The sequence below is a fragment of the Fusarium pseudograminearum genome, chromosome 2, assembly GCF_000303195.2.
Source record: "Fusarium pseudograminearum CS3096 chromosome 2, whole genome shotgun sequence".
Lineage (NCBI taxonomy): Eukaryota > Fungi > Ascomycota > Sordariomycetes > Hypocreales > Nectriaceae > Fusarium > Fusarium pseudograminearum.
Window position 1 is genome coordinate 4,161,828 of NC_031952.1, and position 16,255 is coordinate 4,178,082.

A 16,255-nucleotide genomic window follows, 5' to 3' on the forward strand; every position below is an offset into this window, starting at 1 on the left:
CAGTAGTCTAGCTTTTCTCTATAGTCTTCTTAGCGGTCTGATAATGTAGATATTCGGAATATTGGCATTGAAAGGCATGATGGTCGCGATGAGGACTACATGAAAGTCCTGGTGGAAGTGAGGGATTTTATTAGTATAGCATTTCGATGCTACAGCAACATAGGCACTTGTTTCACTCATGACACCCAATCATCACAAGTTGTTTAAGTTTATATCTAATTTCACGTTTGTTCTTTTCATTTGGTTTCATGGAAGAATGCAATCAATTCAATACTACCTGCTGGACCAGCCAACAAACAAATGGTACACTCTAGTTGGCCACTCAGAAGAATGAGAACCAGCTCTTTATCCTGAAGTGACCAACTAGGAAATGGCCATTGAAGAAAGAAAAACTAGAACAAAGAGATGACACCCAAGTCCTGGGCTCCATCTTAGTACACTTCATCCATTAGCTGGCATCGGCCTCGTGCAGTTCCGCTCGAAGAAGCATCCCGCAGAGCCTGCTTCTTTTCGCGAAGGGAATCAAAATGTTCCCAAGCAGCCTTGAGCTCCTCCAAGGCTTTCTGTTTCTCCTCCATGGCAATCTTTCTCGCCTTTTCAGCAAGTTTTGTCATTGCTTCAGCGACCTTTTTCTCTTCCCCAATAGCCTGTTTCTCCTGTACATAAGCCTTCTCCTCCACTTCGAAGGCCCTCGTCTCAACTTCGATGGCGTTTCTCCATGTGACAGTGAGGTCATCGACAAAGTCGCGCCACCCCTGTTCCTCATCAATCTCCCCTGCCTTTTTGGCCTTGGATTCAGCCTCCAATTCTCCCAGGGCCTTCTCGTACTGGGAATCGCCAGAATCGAGACGCTCTTCAATCATCAGATCCTCGTCGTCAATCATCAGATCCGGCTCCTCAAACATGGGACCAGAGGAAAAGATGCATCCGTGAGGGACAGTGGTAGACGCAGAAGTGCCATTGTCTTGAGGACCTTGGGGCTCTTCAATCTTTTGGGGAGTCATTTTGACGGTGATCGAGCGATGTTAGGTTTCTTGGGATAGGGTGTTGATGTTTTACTTACCTTGGTTGCTTTGTTTTCTTTGGTTGTTGTTGATGTTTCCAATGCTGTTGAGTTACAGAGAAAAAAGGTCTGACTATGTCGCGACAGAATGGCCTTTTTATAGTCAAGGCACGATTCGTTCAAAGCGAAGGCTTCGTTCACTGTTCAGGGAGAGACAACAGCTGAACGAGCGGACATTTGGCAAACATCAATACTAACAACTAACAGTGTAGAAAGATTTGGAGAACAAGCAGTTAGTTAGGTGGTCATGTCGCGACCTTGAACATGAACATCGACAAGTCAGCGTAGAACAAAGGTCACATAATGCAGACAGTTCGAATAAAACAAAGAAAATAGTTAACGAGAAAGAGAACAGAAGTGGCTATTGTGTCCCTCCAATAACAGACCAAAATGTGCTTGGCGTTTGAACCCGAGATGGCTTGCTAGCACTCATAGATCGCAAGAAGGATCCAGTCAAAAATTCCGCGCCAGAAGGGATCATCTCATTCAAGGTTTCTGTTTGCAATTCTGTTAAACAACTATACGATTCCTACCCGGCTATTGTGAATCAGATTAAATAACAGGATATTGAGAGAGTCTAGAATGCTACAGTCTTGGATCGCCAACTGGCTGAATGTCAACAAACTCCTTCGAGTTACCCAATCTCCAGCTCACAGCACCACCCCAATCACCCTGTTTCTCACCTACTTCTGTATCCTTCCATCTCCATCGTGTAACAGGCTGTTCTCCTTTATCAGACTCGAGTAGATCCTTAACCCATTCCCCAAATATGGGAAAAAACTTGAACCCATGACCGCTGTCACCGGATAACAAGAGCACTGAAGACGAGGTGTTTGGTACATAGTCAATAATAAAGTCCGAGTCGGCTGTGTCGGCGAACCAACAAAGCGACTTCTTGACAAAGGGTCGATCCGAAAATTGAGGGAGGGTTTGTCGAACAAGCTCACGGAGCTGCCTATCATCATCTTCAGGTAAAAACGCGCTCTGTTTGGGGTCGGCAGGTGCGTGCGAAACACCTGTCTTGGGATCGGTGTTGATGAAACCTCCGCCCATGGGACAGAGTTTCAGCAAGTTGGTCTTTGGATCAGGCTCGAAGAAGAAGCCCAAATCGCGAGCATAAGTGACTGGTATACCGCGAAGCGCCGAGGTTTCATCATCGCTGAGGTGAAGATGAGCCACCGACCATGACTTTGCCACCAGCTGCGTGCCGATTTCCGGAACCAACTTCGCACCTGCTGCACCGACGGAGATGATGACAAGATTTGAAGGGTAGAATAGACCGCCTGTGGTTCTGACACCCTTTGCCTTGCGCCCGGTGGAGGTGTTATCGTAGACAATCTCAGAGACAGCTCCTGCTGTACCGAGGATATACTTCACTCCTTGCGCCTTTGTAGCTTCAAATATAGATCGCAGCGCATTGCCGGAATGCGCATACCCATCAAACTTGTTGAAATAGCCACTCCAACCAGGAAAAGAGCTGTCGTTGTATTGCCACGCGACACTTGCAATGTCTTCCTGTGAATTGAGCGGAGTCACATGTGGTTTGAGACGAGGGTCTCGCTCTGCGGCGGCCCGAAAACGGTTGAGAGTATCTCTAGCTTCTTTCGGAGCATTGCCAGAGACGCAATGAATGAAGCCGACTTGGTGGAAATGAGGAGCGAACAGAGGAGTCTGCCAACCCTTGATTGCTTTCTAGTGGTAGGCGTGTCAGTCTAGAACAAGTAAAAGGACATTGTCCAGAGATGAACAAAGTGGGATAATTGCTTACCACAGTCAAGTCTTGGTACAAAGGATCTTCATATTCGGCTCTGACAATCTTGTTAAGATCATTGGCAGCGGACCATCGCGATGGAATCTCAACATCTTTCTCGAGGACAGTGATATCGCGATACCCCGCCCTGAGAAGGTGAACAACGGTGGAGAGACCGAACGCGCCACCCCCGACAATTAGAATAGGTTCAGATTTGGGGACACTCATTGTGGACATGCGGTTTGCGTTGGGTACTCAAATGATAGAAGATACGGAGAGTAAGCTATGAGGAATTGAGGCAGACGTTGTCTACATATACTATTTCCTGCCCGCAGTCAAAGTCGGTGCTAGTCCATACCGTCTTTTGTCACGGTTTCCAAAATTAGTAAAATCTACACGAAATCATGCTAGCATGACGACGATATCGAGAAAGTCACGTATCGGGGAAGCTCCCGATGTTGCGGTCGAGTTTGGAAGCCCCATGTTTTATGTTAGTGGCTAATTTATTCGACATGGGACGATACACCAGAATCTGGGGTTAGCGTAGCCACTGAATCCCACCTACTGTCAGTCCCGAAGATATTATCAGTCAGGGACATGCCCAGCTATCACGTTCCAATGGCGGAAGTCATGTTCTTCGACAGCTTCGACACGTGATTAATGAGGAGCAGAAACAAAAAAGGCAAAATAAAAATAAAAATACATCACATTGGAAGCACATTCACTTTGGAACATGTTCACTTGTGGACTTTTAACCATGGATGATTTTTGCTTGGAATATTATGATAACACATTGTTACACATGGCATATGTATTTCATTAGGCTTTTATCCAGTCACTGGTTACTTGCACACATCGAGTGGATGGATTCGAACTCAGGACCTTTGGATGTGACGAAGAGTGGAGCAGTGGTGACTGTTTTTGGACACAAGGTTCACAATTGCAGATTATTGATTCTACCACTGCACCACTGCACCACTGCACCACTCTTCGTCGAGGTTATTCTGATATAAAATTATATATGAAGGGTAGACTGGGCATTTTTGTCATCAAAGTTTGAAGTAAATGTGACTGACGAAAAGATTAGTGACTCATCGTGGCGTTGATACTGTGGCGGCTTTACCACGGACATGCCGAAAACCATAACCTAGATGCAACCTCACCAGGACAGGACCAGGACAGGCACTTGTTCTGTCATCACCTAATCTTAAAAAATAAGCACTTTTGTCAGTGGAACCATCTTATCAAGTTCATGTCTACAACCAATGAAGCCTATATCTCGCGATATCCATCTGGTCGATGCCGTTGAGCCGTACACGTCTCCACCGCGTGCCCCTGGATAACTTCCCGGAAAGGCAAAGTCACTTCATGATCTGCACGACACCAAACGGGAAATTGACCCAATCGAGAAGCTCATGCCAAGAATCCCGGAGGCCTTTTGTATTTACAAAGGGTCTTTTTTGGTTATATGGTCTATGGCGATGCCGTGTTACCCAGAGATCATGTGAGCGATAATCTTGAAAGAAATAGATAAAAAGACATACCGTTCCCATGATAATACACTTTTTCTCTTGTCTTTGAGTTGGTACGTACAACTTTGATCGCAATTCTGCCTCTCGCTTCCACATCAAGAGTCATAGGAAGTGGGTCACGAAAAGCCACCTTGATCACGCACAATACCAAAGCACTGCTCAACACACAATACAGAGCATTGAGTGGTTGGTACACGTTCAAGCAAAAATATTCCTTCGGCGCCCTGCATCAAGAGTCATAGAAAGTAGGGCATAAAAGCACTGCTCAACAGCCCGACCACTTCTTCTTTCTTCTTCCTCTTGCATCATCAAGGAAACACCGAAAACTGTCTTTATCCAGTACACACTCTCTATTCAGTCATTCTTTCATTCGTTCAGAATCTCAAGTGTCTTCAAACCTTCACCATGTATATCACTTCATCCCGCGGCCTCGTGCTGGCCTTAGCGGCTCTTCCGACTGCATTTGGTAAATCATACTCGCACCATGCCGAAGTGCCAAAGGGATGGCAAGTCGACGAGACCGCTCGTGTTGCCTCTACCGGCAAACAACAGGTCTTCAGCATCGCACTCACCATGCAAAATGTCGATCAGCTCGAGTCCAAGCTCCTTGACCTCTCCAGCCCCGACAGCAAGAACTATGGCCAGTGGATGTCTCAAAAGGACGTAACAACTGCTTTCTTGCCTTCAAAAGAAGCTGTTTCCAGTGTTACCAAGTGGCTCAAGTCAAAGGGTGTCAAGCACTACAACGTCAACGATGGTTTCATCGACTTTGCTCTCGATGTCAAGGGTGCCAATGCGCTACTTGATAGTGACTATCAATACTACACCAAGGAGGGCCAGACCAAATTGCGAACTCTGTCTTACTCTATCCCTGATGATGTCGCGGAACACGTTCAGTTCGTCGACCCAAGCACCAATTTTGGCGGCACACTGGCTTTCGCCCCTGTCACTCACCCATCGCGAACTCTAACCGAGCGCAAGAACAAGCCCACCAAGAGCACGGTCGACGCTTCATGCCAAACCAGCATCACACCATCATGCTTGAAGCAGATGTACAACATTGGCGACTACACTCCCAAGGTCGAGTCTGGAAGCACTATTGGTTTCAGCAGCTTCCTTGGCCAGTCCGCCATCTACTCCGATGTTTTCCTGTTTGAGGAGAAGTTTGGAATTCCCAAGCAGAACTTTACTACTGTTCTCATCAGCAATGGCACTGATGATCAGAACCCTGCTCACAACAACTTTGGCGAGGCTGACTTGGATGCCGAGAACATTGTTGGAATTGCCCATCCTCTTCCCTTTACTCAGTACATCACTGGTGGTTCACCGTAAGTCATCTCCTATGTCCGGAACTTGCAGCAGTCCGTGACTAACACTGAACAGACCCTTTCTTCCCAACATCGACCAGCCAACTGCTGCCGATAACCAGAACGAGCCTTATGTGCCTTTCTTCCGCTACCTTCTATCACAGAAGGAAGTCCCTGCAGTTGTCTCCACTTCATATGGTGACGAAGAAGACGTAAGTTTAACTCTGTCCTCTAACCTTGATTTATCTAACTCCATCACAGAGCGTTCCTCGTGAATATGCTACCATGACCTGCAACCTCATTGGTCTTCTCGGACTTCGAGGAATCAGCGTCATCTTCTCATCCGGCGATCTCGGCGTTGGTGCTGGATGTCTCGGCCCTGACCACAAGACTGTCGAGTTCAACGCCATCTTCCCTGCCACCTGCCCTTACGTCACCTCCGTCGGCGGCACCGTTGACGTGACCCCTGAAATCGCCTGGGAAGGTTCTTCTGGTGGTTTCAGCAAGTACTTCCCCCGACCCAGCTACCAGGACAAGGCTGTCAAGACATACATGAAGACTGTCTCCAAGCAGACAAAGAAGTACTACGGCCCTTACACCAACTGGGAAGGTCGTGGTTTCCCTGATGTTGCTGGCCATAGTGTCTCCCCCAACTATGAGGTTATCTACGCTGGCAAGCAGAGTGGAAGCGGAGGTACTAGTGCTGCTGCTCCAGTTTGGGCTGCCATTGTCGGTCTACTCAACGATGCCCGTTTCAGAGCTGGCAAGCCAAGCTTGGGATGGCTGAACCCTCTTGTTTACAAGTATGGACCCAAGGTGTTGACTGACATCACCGGTGGTTACGCCATTGGCTGTGATGGCAACAACACTCAGTCTGGAAAGCCTGAGCCTGCAGGATCCGGCGTCGTGCCCGGTGCCAGATGGAATGCCACTGCTGGGTGGGATCCTGTCACTGGTTATGGTACACCCGACTTTGGAAAGTTGAAGGACTTGGTTCTCAGCTTCTAAGTGGGATATATGATGGATAGAAATTGTCAGGCTATAATTGCCACTTCATGTACATATTGAACAACATAGCAATTGTTTAGGCGTCCAAGCATACTATTGAGTTATTGTTTTGGTCATTAACGTTTTATTAAATCAGTTCCAAGCTTTTGGTACAATTCTAGATATTCGTGCTAAGTCTATTGGGTGTTGGAGGGGTACAGGAAGCCAGTCTGCTCAAAGAATTCCTCCTTGATGAGTCGAGGAGAGACGAAGCGTCGGAGCATGTCGGGGCTGCCGGCTCGGTCGTTGGTACCAGAGCTTCGGGCACCACCGAAGGATTGTTGACCGATGAGCGCAGCAGTGGTCTTGCAGTCTGGGAAATATGTTAGCTACAGTACCCAAGAAACGTGTTGTGTGGATTAGACTTACTGAGGTAGAAGTTACCAGCAGAGTAGCGAAGCGCGTCCTCGGCTTGGCGGATAGCAGCACGGTCCTGGGCAAAGACAGCACCAGTCAAAGCGAGACCACCACCATTTTGGTCAATATTCTTGAGGAGAGGAGTGTACTCAGAGTCCTTGTAAACGTGGACTGCCAACACGGGACCGAAGATCTCCTCGTTGAAGAGACGGTGGTCAGGAGAGTCGACTTGGTAGACAGTAGGGTTGACAAAGTATCCGACAGAGCCATCGTACTTGCCACCAGCGATGAGCTTGACCTGAGGATCCTTGTTGCTCTCGTCGATGATCTTCTTGATCTTCTCGAAGGATCGGCCGTGGATAACAGGACCCATGAAAGCCTCAAAGTCCTTGTCGGGGTTGCCGATTGTGATGTCCTTCATCTTTTGCTGGATAAGAGAGAAGAACTCCTTGGCGCGCGACTCGGGGACGTATGCGCGTGATGTAGCAGAGCACTTCTGGCCCTGGTACTCAAAGGCGCCGCGGATGGTGTGGTTGACGACATTGTTGATGTCGGCTGAAGGGTGGACGAGGTGGAAGTTCTTGCCGGAAGTCTCACCAACGACGCGAGGGAAATCGCGGTATCGCTTCTCAGCAATGCCCTGACCGATCTTGCCGTAGATGGAGCGGAAGACTTCAGAAGAGCCGACAAAGTTCAGACCAGCGAACTCGCGATGTTGCAGAACGGTCTCGGTAATCTCGGCGGCATCACCAGGGACGAACTGAATGACATCCTTGGGAAGACCGGCCTCCTGGAGGATCTTGTAGATGATGGTGCTAGGGTGGATGTTGTACTGGGAAGGCTTCCAGAGGACAACGTTACCCAGGATTGCGGGCGCGATCAAGTTACCACCGATGGCGGAGAAGTTGAAGGGGGAAACGGCATAGATGAAGCCTTCGAGAGGTCGGTAGTCGATGCGCGTCCAGATACCGTCTGTGCCGCGTTCGGGCTGCTTGCTCATGATCTCAGCAGCGTAATGTCCAGCCAATCTGAAGAAATCGGCCAGCTCGGCGGCGGCATCAATCTCGCCCTGCCAGACATTCTTGCCTTGACCGAGCATGGTGGAAGCGATAAGCTCATAGCGGTACTTGGTGGTAGCAAGCTCAGCGGCGCGCTGGAAGATAGCCGCTCGATCGACAAAGGGTGTGTTTTGCCAGTCTTCCTTCGCCTTGAGGGCGGATTCAATAGCGGCGTTGACCTGTTCTTTGCTGGCGAGGGGGTAGTTTGTGAAGACGGTCGCGTGCTCTGCGGGGAGGACTTGATCCTCGTTGGCGTGTATTTGCTGGGAGACGCCATTGAAGATGATTTCGCTCTTGACTGGGAGCTGAGAGCGGAGCTTCTTTAGGGCTGCCTCGACCTTTGCTCTCTCTGGAGAGTTCTTGGTGTATGTGGGCTGCGATTGACGATTAGTAAATTGAACGCGGATGTTTTAGGGTGGTGTACATACGTTAGGCTCATTGCGAGCGGCAGGAAGCCTGAAGGGAACAGTCGTGGCGTTGCCTCGTCTTTGCAGGGAGATGGCAGGCGCTGAAGCACGGACTCGACACAGGGGAGTCAAGCGACCCTTGGAGGTCAAGGCTCTGATGGAAGAAGCCATTTCTGCTGTGAATGTATGACGGAAAAAAAGAACTTTTGTGCAGGAAGAGTGAAGAAAGAAACACTCGTACTGTTTTTTAAAAGTAAATAAACAAGAGTGATTTGTCCAACGTTGAAAAAGAAATGCGAATGGCTTTTTTTATGCTGCTTGACATCACAGGCTCTCATACGCTGAAGTTTACTGATGTCGGGGTACCGACCGAAGGTTTTGGGGGCGTCTGTCACTGAAGTTACCCCGCTGAGGGGTGAAAGTTAGTGGGTGCGTGACCGGGCGCTGATCCGACTGCAGAGGCGCTGTCACGAGACCGCTGAACCAAACCCCACGGACGATCTAGAAGCCCGCAGTAGAAAATACCAGGCGTTGATAAAAGACACGGCAGCGCTCCCGATATATCGATTGGTGATTGTGTCTTCTCTGATTGTCGGTGTGGGGTTCCGTTGTTCGCTGCCCGTCGGGATGGCGGTGCGATGTTGCAGTGTCACTGTCATGCAACACGGGGGAGTGATCAAAGAGATGGCTACATGCCGAAAGGAAGCACTTCCGATTTGGACATCCAAAGAATGGCTGGAGTGATACCATAGAGTCCCCTCTTCTGGGGCATGACTTGTCCATGCAGTTCACCATATTGGAATAGCACTCTCTAGATCTCAAGTCTTGTCAGAGTCCATCTCACAGTCACAGTCACCTTTGTCATGGAAAAACACCAAGATGTCGTTGAAACAATATTCAGCAGAAATCATCTATGGAAGCCCATACTTGGCGATGTAGCTGCTGCAGCCATATCGGCAACCCTCATCACACCAGTCATCACAGTGATTGACCAGTATGTCTCACTCATCTACATCTCACCAAGACCCTCACTAACAAATCTGTAGGTCAATGGTTGAAAAGGTCTCTTTCAACAGACCACTATCTGAAGGCATGAAAAGCAATAGTTTGCATGCCCTCAAAAATCCAGGTCGCTTCACCTTTGGCCGTCCATTCGGCTACGTCTGGGTTCTCTACGCAGCTACATACGCTGTATCAAATTCCTCAGATACTCTCGCCCGTGAATTCCACAAAGCGGCGGTAGGAACAATCACCTTTATTAACACCATGATCATCAATGTTCCCCTTGGTGTTCTCAAGGATGTTCGCTTCGCTCAAATGTTCAGCGCGTCTCCTGTCCTCACTCCAAAGGTTGCGCCTGTTGCCAAACCTGGTGTACCGAGGGCTGCCACAGCTGCTTTTCTTATGAGAGATGCCGTCACAATCTTTGGATCGTTCACCATGGCTCCGTGGCTGTCATCGCTGATACCAGATAGCCTGTCTTCCAGCCCTCACTCAAAGGCTGTCATATCCCAGTTGACAGTGCCTATCTTTTCGCAGTTCTTTGCTACCCCGATACACTTGCTGGGATTGGATCTTTACTCCAGGCCGCGCGGTATACCTTGGATTGAGCGCTCGGCACAGATCCGGCGAGACTTGTTCTCCGCAACCATACTGCGGTCACTAAGGATCATACCTGCCTTTGGAGTTGGGTGTGTCGCTAACATGGAGGCCCGGTCACGATTCCATAAGCTTTTCCGTACATCCTAAAAAGGCATCATTCTAGAAAGAACATCAGGTTTGATGGCTGCAGGCAGTAGAGAAGAGGCTTAATGGGTTAGTAGCTAGAGTGTTCAAAGGGTTAGTGTAATCTTAAAATAAGTATCAGCAGGTAGCTGGAAAGGTCTTGCGTGATAGGTGGCGTACATGTGAATTAGTACAATATTCTGTTTCATGGTACCTGACTAGATCTATGAAGTAGGGCGTGTATCATTCACATGTGCGGTCGTCTCCATAAGACGCGCCGTAGTGACAGCTTCCCTTAGTGCCCGTCCAAGATGACCCCTGACACCAGCTTCTTCCAGAACCATGATACCTCCAATAGTGCAGCCCTCAGGTGATGTTCCCTGATCTCTAAGATCTCCCGGCTGCAAGCCACTCTGTAGCATGGCGGCAGAACCCTTCATGGATTGGTAGATCATCTTCTGGGCGTCAGCGCGTGGGACACCAACAGCCACAGAGGCATCAATGAAAGCGTCGCAAATGATGGCCCAGAATGCAGGGGTTGAGCCTCCGACAGCGGTGGTCGCATTCATGAGACGTGGGGGCACTTCGACTGTTTCGCCGATGGTTGTAAAGATGGCTTTGGCGAGATCACGGTGTTCCTGGGGCACTTCAGGCTCGGAAGGAGATTTCTCGATGGCGATGAGACCCTCTGAAACCATGCATGCGATGTTGGGCAGTGTACGAATGACCCATGCTCGACCAGACCAATTGTCTTTGGTCGTCTCGCTGCCATAGATGGTGGCTTCAATCTTTTCCTTGGTCCAGCCAGCAGCGACACTGATAAGAAGTTTTCCAGATAAAGCTTCACGAATGCCATCTTGAGTGAGGACACTCTCAATATCGGCCGGATCAACGCCCAGAATGATCACATGGCCTTGCTGCACAGCAGTGACATTATCACCGCGCGACACAGTCAGGGCAGTGCTGTACTCTGAGAATTGCTGATTGAGTTTCTTCTCTGAGGCTTCTGACCGCACACAAGCGATGATCCTGGTGAAAGGGAGATCTGTCTTGCCATTTTTGATAGCTGGGAGCAGATTCTTGACAATGGGTTTGGTGATGTTTCCTGTGAACAATGTGTGAGTGACTGATGTTGTGAAATGATTGGTTGCATTGGCTTACCGGTGCCCAAGATGGTCAGTGTGGCATTGCCTGATCCTGTCATTGTTGCGTTTGTTGTCTGGTACAATGAGATACGGTATGACACGGTAAAAGTGCTGTCTTATTTGTCGGCAGATAAGACGATTTCGGTAGCAAAGTGACACGTGAACAAAGGAATGAGTCGTGTGACGAGATAAACCAATAGACCAAACCCTGGTTGGAAAGACGTTGACAAGTCGTGCAGATGGAGGTGCAGCTGTGGTTGTTATCTCTTCTAGGTCTTGTTTGGTGAGGGGTCGAATTGTCTCGGGAGGGCTGCCGATGGTGATGTCGTCTAGTGTGGATCGTGGGACGTGGAGAACAATCTTCGCTCTAGTAGGGATGTTTGGAGGGCTAGCAAGTTTTATTAGTTATACGGTACTATTGCTGGCGCTACTGTAACTTCAGTTGCTGCAATGATAGTGTACTTGGATCATGGTTCATGGGTGATGGGGATAAGATTCAAGGCATGGCATAGAGAGATCTTGTGACACTTGACTACCCAGTAAGATAACCAGGGCACACATTTTTAGCGTTATCTGCCTAGTGCGGTGAATGAATTGAGTTTATTGGGGTAATGCGGCCCTGAGACAACTGGGCAGAAGGTTCAGAAAAACACCACAAGTCACAATCAAGACACACAAGAATTAGCAATTACGTGTAAACTCCATTGTTTTAATTATCAGACCCCGTGGTCAACGTAATAACTTTTACAATCATCGCCAAAAAGCTAGTCGTCTCCAAGCCTCATTCTTCAAAGCCGTGTACTCATCCAACGTCCTCGAGGCTGCATCCCGATTCTCGATAGCGCGTCTAGTCAAGTACGCCATACACTCCCCCAAGGTACCCCACGTAGTGCACTTGTACACCTCGGGCGCAACACCGTTATCATCCTTCAGCTTGAGTAGCCCGAAGCTGACCTCATCCGACATGCCGTGTAGCTGAGCAAACTTGACTGGAACCGTGGGTAACTTGGCCTTTGTGCGCTCTTGGTGCATCTCGTGCGCTTTGACGAGAGACTCTTTGTTGTGACTGGCGAGAAGCAATTGAGCTGAGGGGAATGGCTTGGCATTGGAGCCACCGAAGCCAAGGAAATCTTGACGCAGGACACCTTGCGCGATCTGGTTGTAGTTGTCGTCTGTGTCTTGCTTTGTATCGTGAATGAGCGAGCGAGGGTCAGACGACATGTAGGCGCCGCGAACAACCTTGACTCCAAGAGTGAAGCCCTTGTCGGATGCGATTTGGAGGTGCTTCTGGAGACTCTCTTGAGTGCTCTTGAGATACGCTTGGTATGTATTGTAAAGAACAACATTGCCGTCGGTGTTGAAATTTTGTTGAAGCTCCAAACCAAGACGGAAGATGCCCCATTGGTAGTGCTGGGATTCGGCGTCGATGAGAATGTATGCACCGCGGTCCTTGACCTTTTGTGAGATTTCGTAGCAAGCGTCGACAAATTGCTTGGGAAGTTGGGCGTCGTTGTGAAGGGCTTCGCAGACTCCAGGTCCAGCGCCAGTGAGTCTAAAAAACAGCTGTTAGTTCATGGCGTGGCAGAAACGATATCGCAAGGACTTACTTGGTAGCCAGTTGATCACCCTCCCGGAGTAGCTCGACAGTCTTCAACGTGCCGTCTCTCCAGGCCTCAATATTGTCGCACCACTGGCATTCGTTTGTGGTGGAAGTCTCAATGCCGTGTCCCTGCTCCTTGCCTGTCTTGGAATCAAAGACAGTTTCCTTTGCAAACGTGAGAATTGTGCCTTTGAATCCCATGTCCTGCAATTCCTTCATCGTAGCTTGCGCTTCGGCTCCCGTCTCACCAGCGCAGAACTGTTTGTAGAAGGTATGCTTCAGAATAGTTCGAAGCAACGGATTGCGGGAAACATTAAACAGGTATGGGTTTCCCGCGTGTGAGAGTTTCTGGAGAAGGTGAAGGGAAGGAATGAGAAGCCATGGTCTTGAAGAAACAGCGTTGACGAAGAGAGATCGGTAAAGAATCAGGGGAGGTAGTTCTGATAGCGGTGTCTCTGCTCCGTTCACAACGGGAGTGTTTGTGCGAGTCGCCTCAAGCGCAGCAGCAGCATTGCTGGTAGCTGTAGATGTGCATCGAATGAGCGGAACAATACTTTCTCTTCTCACTCTTGGCCCGGGGGCCGTAAGTGTGAGAGTCAAGTTCCGGGCTGCCCGGGACTTGAGAGTGATGTTGCCCGAAAGCGCTGTTGTCATGTCAGGCACTGTGAAGGAATTGGTGTTTCAAGAATTAATTGACAATTTCTTAGTCTTGTATGTGAAGTTGGAAGAATTTAAAAGTGTAATCGATAATGAGGGGGATTCTTAAGTGATGCAATGATAGCCTCCTTATCGTCCCTTTTGACTTTCACGACCACACTCTAGGCGTGGCCTCATATAAACTCTTGCCGAACTTACACCATCACGCCGTCGGTACCCCAACCGATACTCCTGTTGGTTCCATTGATAACGCGGGGAGTCTGGGGGAGCGGGGTAGTGTCTGAAGAGGTCACACGGACAGTGTCTAGATAACCTAATGATGTTGTCACTTTTCTTTGGTTGCTTTCGAAAAGGGTATGATGAATCTAGACTCTGAGCCGCTGGACGGGCGGGATGCTTTCCCGATGGTTACTCAACCCCACATGGGTTAGATATCGTCAAGACATGACCTCGTACATGGAGCCTGGTTGCGCCTCGCGTCGGGAATGGCACCGTTCTTTTGTTCTACTCCTATCTTGAGGATGCCTGCAGGACTATCTAAACTATTTGCGGTAGTTGGATGGCGGCGACGTGGGATTGTGCATCGGCTTGTCAAAGCGACGACAGGGGTTGCGTGTCTTTCCGCTCTTTGCATCACGCTAGAAGCTATCATGCATGGCGAGCCGATATTGGAGTGTCACCAGTGCAGGGAGTGTAGAAATAGAAACATTTCTTTGGCTGGAAGGGCGCTTGGTAGTCTCAGGAGGGTATCACCGCACACGGGTGCTTTGGGGAAACGACACGCGTCTGGTCATTGCGAGTGTGCTTTTGAGAGAAGAGGATTTTTAGTTCTGAATTGAACCGGGGTAAGTTTACATGGGATGTTGGAGGGAATTCTCTTCAGTGTACCGTTTCGTCATGATAGCTATCGAGTCCCATAGAATCACGATTGTACTGGGGCATATTGGCCGCTGCTTGGAAGGCATGTTGATATTCTCTATCATCTCCACACAATACAATGTAGTTTCTAGATTGCCTAAATGGACCATTCGTCGTTCCCCTTGCTCTAATTTATAGTACGAACTACTTCGTCCATAGATTTTGCCACATACTCGACGTTGTGTTCGTTCAAACCCGCCAGACTGATCCTTGAAGTATCCGCCATGTAGATATGATACTTCGCTAGAACGATGTTAGCATTTATCTTTACAAGCGCGCAAATTACTGACCTTCTAGACATTCAATTTGGGGTTTGCTTATCCCCGTGTACCCAAACATTCCAGTTTGGTTGACGATATGCGACCAATCCCCAGGCGTCTCTAGTCTCACTAATTCGTCGAAAAGCTTCTTTCTCATCGACTTGATCCGCGAGGACATCGTCACCAGATCCTGACGCCATTGCTTCAGTGTGTCGGGGTTGCTGAGGACAGCCGCGGCAATCCGAGCACCATGTACAGGTGGATTAGACACGGTTTGTCGCTGAGATTGCTGAAGTAGTGAGAAGACTGTTTTCTTTGTCTCCTCTGACTTTGTGACAATTGCGGTCAAGCCGACGCGCTCGCCGTACAGACCCATGTTCTTTGCAAATGACAAACATATGGCTGCCTCAAGACCCAGCTCTTCGATAATGTACTTGACAGCCCAGGCATCTTCGTCATAGTTACCCGAGTTGAAGCCAAGGTATGCTGAATCGATGATTGGAAATATCCCATTCTCTTTGATCACTTCTGCAATCTGTTTCCATTGATCGCGCGTAGGGTCGCAGCCAGTTGGATTATGAGCACATGCGTGAAGAACGACAGCCGAACGCTTGTCAGCTGCCTTTAGGGTACCAAGATAACCTTCAAAGTCAAAGGATCGGTCTTTGTAGTAAGGCGCCTTGACAACGTTGAAGCCAACCTCATGGAAGAGCAAATCGTGGTTAGACCAGGTTGGGTCCGTGATGATGATGTTCTCAATGCCTGAGTTTGCCTTTTTGAGAACAAGACCTGCCAGGAGCAACGACCCAGTTCCTGATATAGATTGGCAAGTGGCGATCTGCAAGAAGTCAGCTACTCTCCGTCAATCTTTGTATCGTGTTACTTACTCTGCCTTCTTTATAGGCTGTGGTGTCATGGAACAGCAACTTACTTGCCGCATCGCGGAAGCTCTGCAGGCCTTCAATGGGCAAATACTCATGCCCAGAATTCGCAATCAACTTCTCAGCTTCTCTCACAGAAGGTAGGACCCAAGGCTTAGCATTCTCGTCTCGGTATGTACCTTGACCGAGATTCACCTTTTGGGGGTCTTGATCGGCATTGAAGCGCTTAGTGACTTCAAAGATGGGGTCGGGCGAAATGTACTGAGCGGAAGCAAAGGCCGAGTGCTGATGCGTAGACATTTTGAAGCGTGTCTCTGACAGCTAGACAACACAGCAATAGCTTAGGTCAATGTTGGTACTTTTGAGTGATTCGATGTGTCAAGCGACTCTTCATCCTTTTTGTTTCGTTGTCATCGGCCTTCGGAGCATTAAAGCGTGGGGTTCAATCGGTGCACTCCACCGAATACTCCGGAAGTGCAGCCGACATCTTCAATGGAGTGCGGGTGTCATCCGGCTTGCACTTTGCTTTCGCCTCGCTATTACCTAAG

At 49.0% G+C, this 16,255-nt stretch overlaps 8 protein-coding genes across 8 annotated transcripts; 2 read left to right on the forward strand and 6 right to left on the reverse strand.

Annotated features, from left to right (window-relative positions):
* Window positions 1–431: 431 nt before the first annotated feature.
* On the reverse strand, window positions 432–1,004 carry FPSE_02155 (uncharacterized protein; the record flags this gene model as incomplete). The annotated part of the gene is made up of 1 exon (XM_009255274.1): window positions 432–1,004. One exon carries the CDS (start codon window positions 1,002–1,004, stop codon window positions 432–434), a length of 573 nt encoding a protein of 190 aa, XP_009253549.1.
* Window positions 1,005–1,648: 644 nt separating this feature from the next.
* Window positions 1,649–3,041, reverse strand: FPSE_02154 (uncharacterized protein; the record flags this gene model as incomplete). Its single annotated transcript, XM_009255273.1, has 2 exons — window positions 1,649–2,755; window positions 2,832–3,041. 2 exons carry the CDS (start codon window positions 3,039–3,041, stop codon window positions 1,649–1,651), a joined length of 1,317 nt encoding a protein of 438 aa, XP_009253548.1.
* Window positions 3,042–4,750: 1,709 nt separating this feature from the next.
* FPSE_02153 (uncharacterized protein) lies at window positions 4,751–6,660 on the forward strand (the record flags this gene model as incomplete). Its single annotated transcript, XM_009255272.1, has 3 exons — window positions 4,751–5,673; window positions 5,729–5,864; window positions 5,914–6,660. The coding sequence occupies 3 exons, from the start codon at window positions 4,751–4,753 to the stop codon at window positions 6,658–6,660; spliced, it is 1,806 nt and encodes a 601-aa protein (XP_009253547.1).
* Window positions 6,661–6,836: 176 nt separating this feature from the next.
* FPSE_02152 (uncharacterized protein) lies at window positions 6,837–8,692 on the reverse strand (the record flags this gene model as incomplete). Its single annotated transcript, XM_009255271.1, has 3 exons — window positions 6,837–7,012; window positions 7,069–8,488; window positions 8,543–8,692. The coding sequence occupies 3 exons, from the start codon at window positions 8,690–8,692 to the stop codon at window positions 6,837–6,839; spliced, it is 1,746 nt and encodes a 581-aa protein (XP_009253546.1).
* A 692-nt stretch (window positions 8,693–9,384) lies between these two features.
* On the forward strand, window positions 9,385–10,270 carry FPSE_02151 (uncharacterized protein; the record flags this gene model as incomplete). Its single annotated transcript, XM_009255270.1, has 2 exons — window positions 9,385–9,515; window positions 9,568–10,270. 2 exons carry the CDS (start codon window positions 9,385–9,387, stop codon window positions 10,268–10,270), a joined length of 834 nt encoding a protein of 277 aa, XP_009253545.1.
* A 200-nt stretch (window positions 10,271–10,470) lies between these two features.
* FPSE_02150 (uncharacterized protein) lies at window positions 10,471–11,450 on the reverse strand (the record flags this gene model as incomplete). The annotated part of the gene is made up of 2 exons (XM_009255269.1): window positions 10,471–11,351; window positions 11,408–11,450. The coding sequence occupies 2 exons, from the start codon at window positions 11,448–11,450 to the stop codon at window positions 10,471–10,473; spliced, it is 924 nt and encodes a 307-aa protein (XP_009253544.1).
* A 691-nt stretch (window positions 11,451–12,141) lies between these two features.
* FPSE_02149 (uncharacterized protein) lies at window positions 12,142–13,645 on the reverse strand (the record flags this gene model as incomplete). The annotated part of the gene is made up of 2 exons (XM_009255268.1): window positions 12,142–12,943; window positions 12,999–13,645. The coding sequence occupies 2 exons, from the start codon at window positions 13,643–13,645 to the stop codon at window positions 12,142–12,144; spliced, it is 1,449 nt and encodes a 482-aa protein (XP_009253543.1).
* A 1,048-nt stretch (window positions 13,646–14,693) lies between these two features.
* Window positions 14,694–16,007, reverse strand: FPSE_02148 (uncharacterized protein; the record flags this gene model as incomplete). The annotated part of the gene is made up of 3 exons (XM_009255267.1): window positions 14,694–14,809; window positions 14,857–15,664; window positions 15,714–16,007. 3 exons carry the CDS (start codon window positions 16,005–16,007, stop codon window positions 14,694–14,696), a joined length of 1,218 nt encoding a protein of 405 aa, XP_009253542.1.
* Window positions 16,008–16,255: the final 248 nt, after the last annotated feature.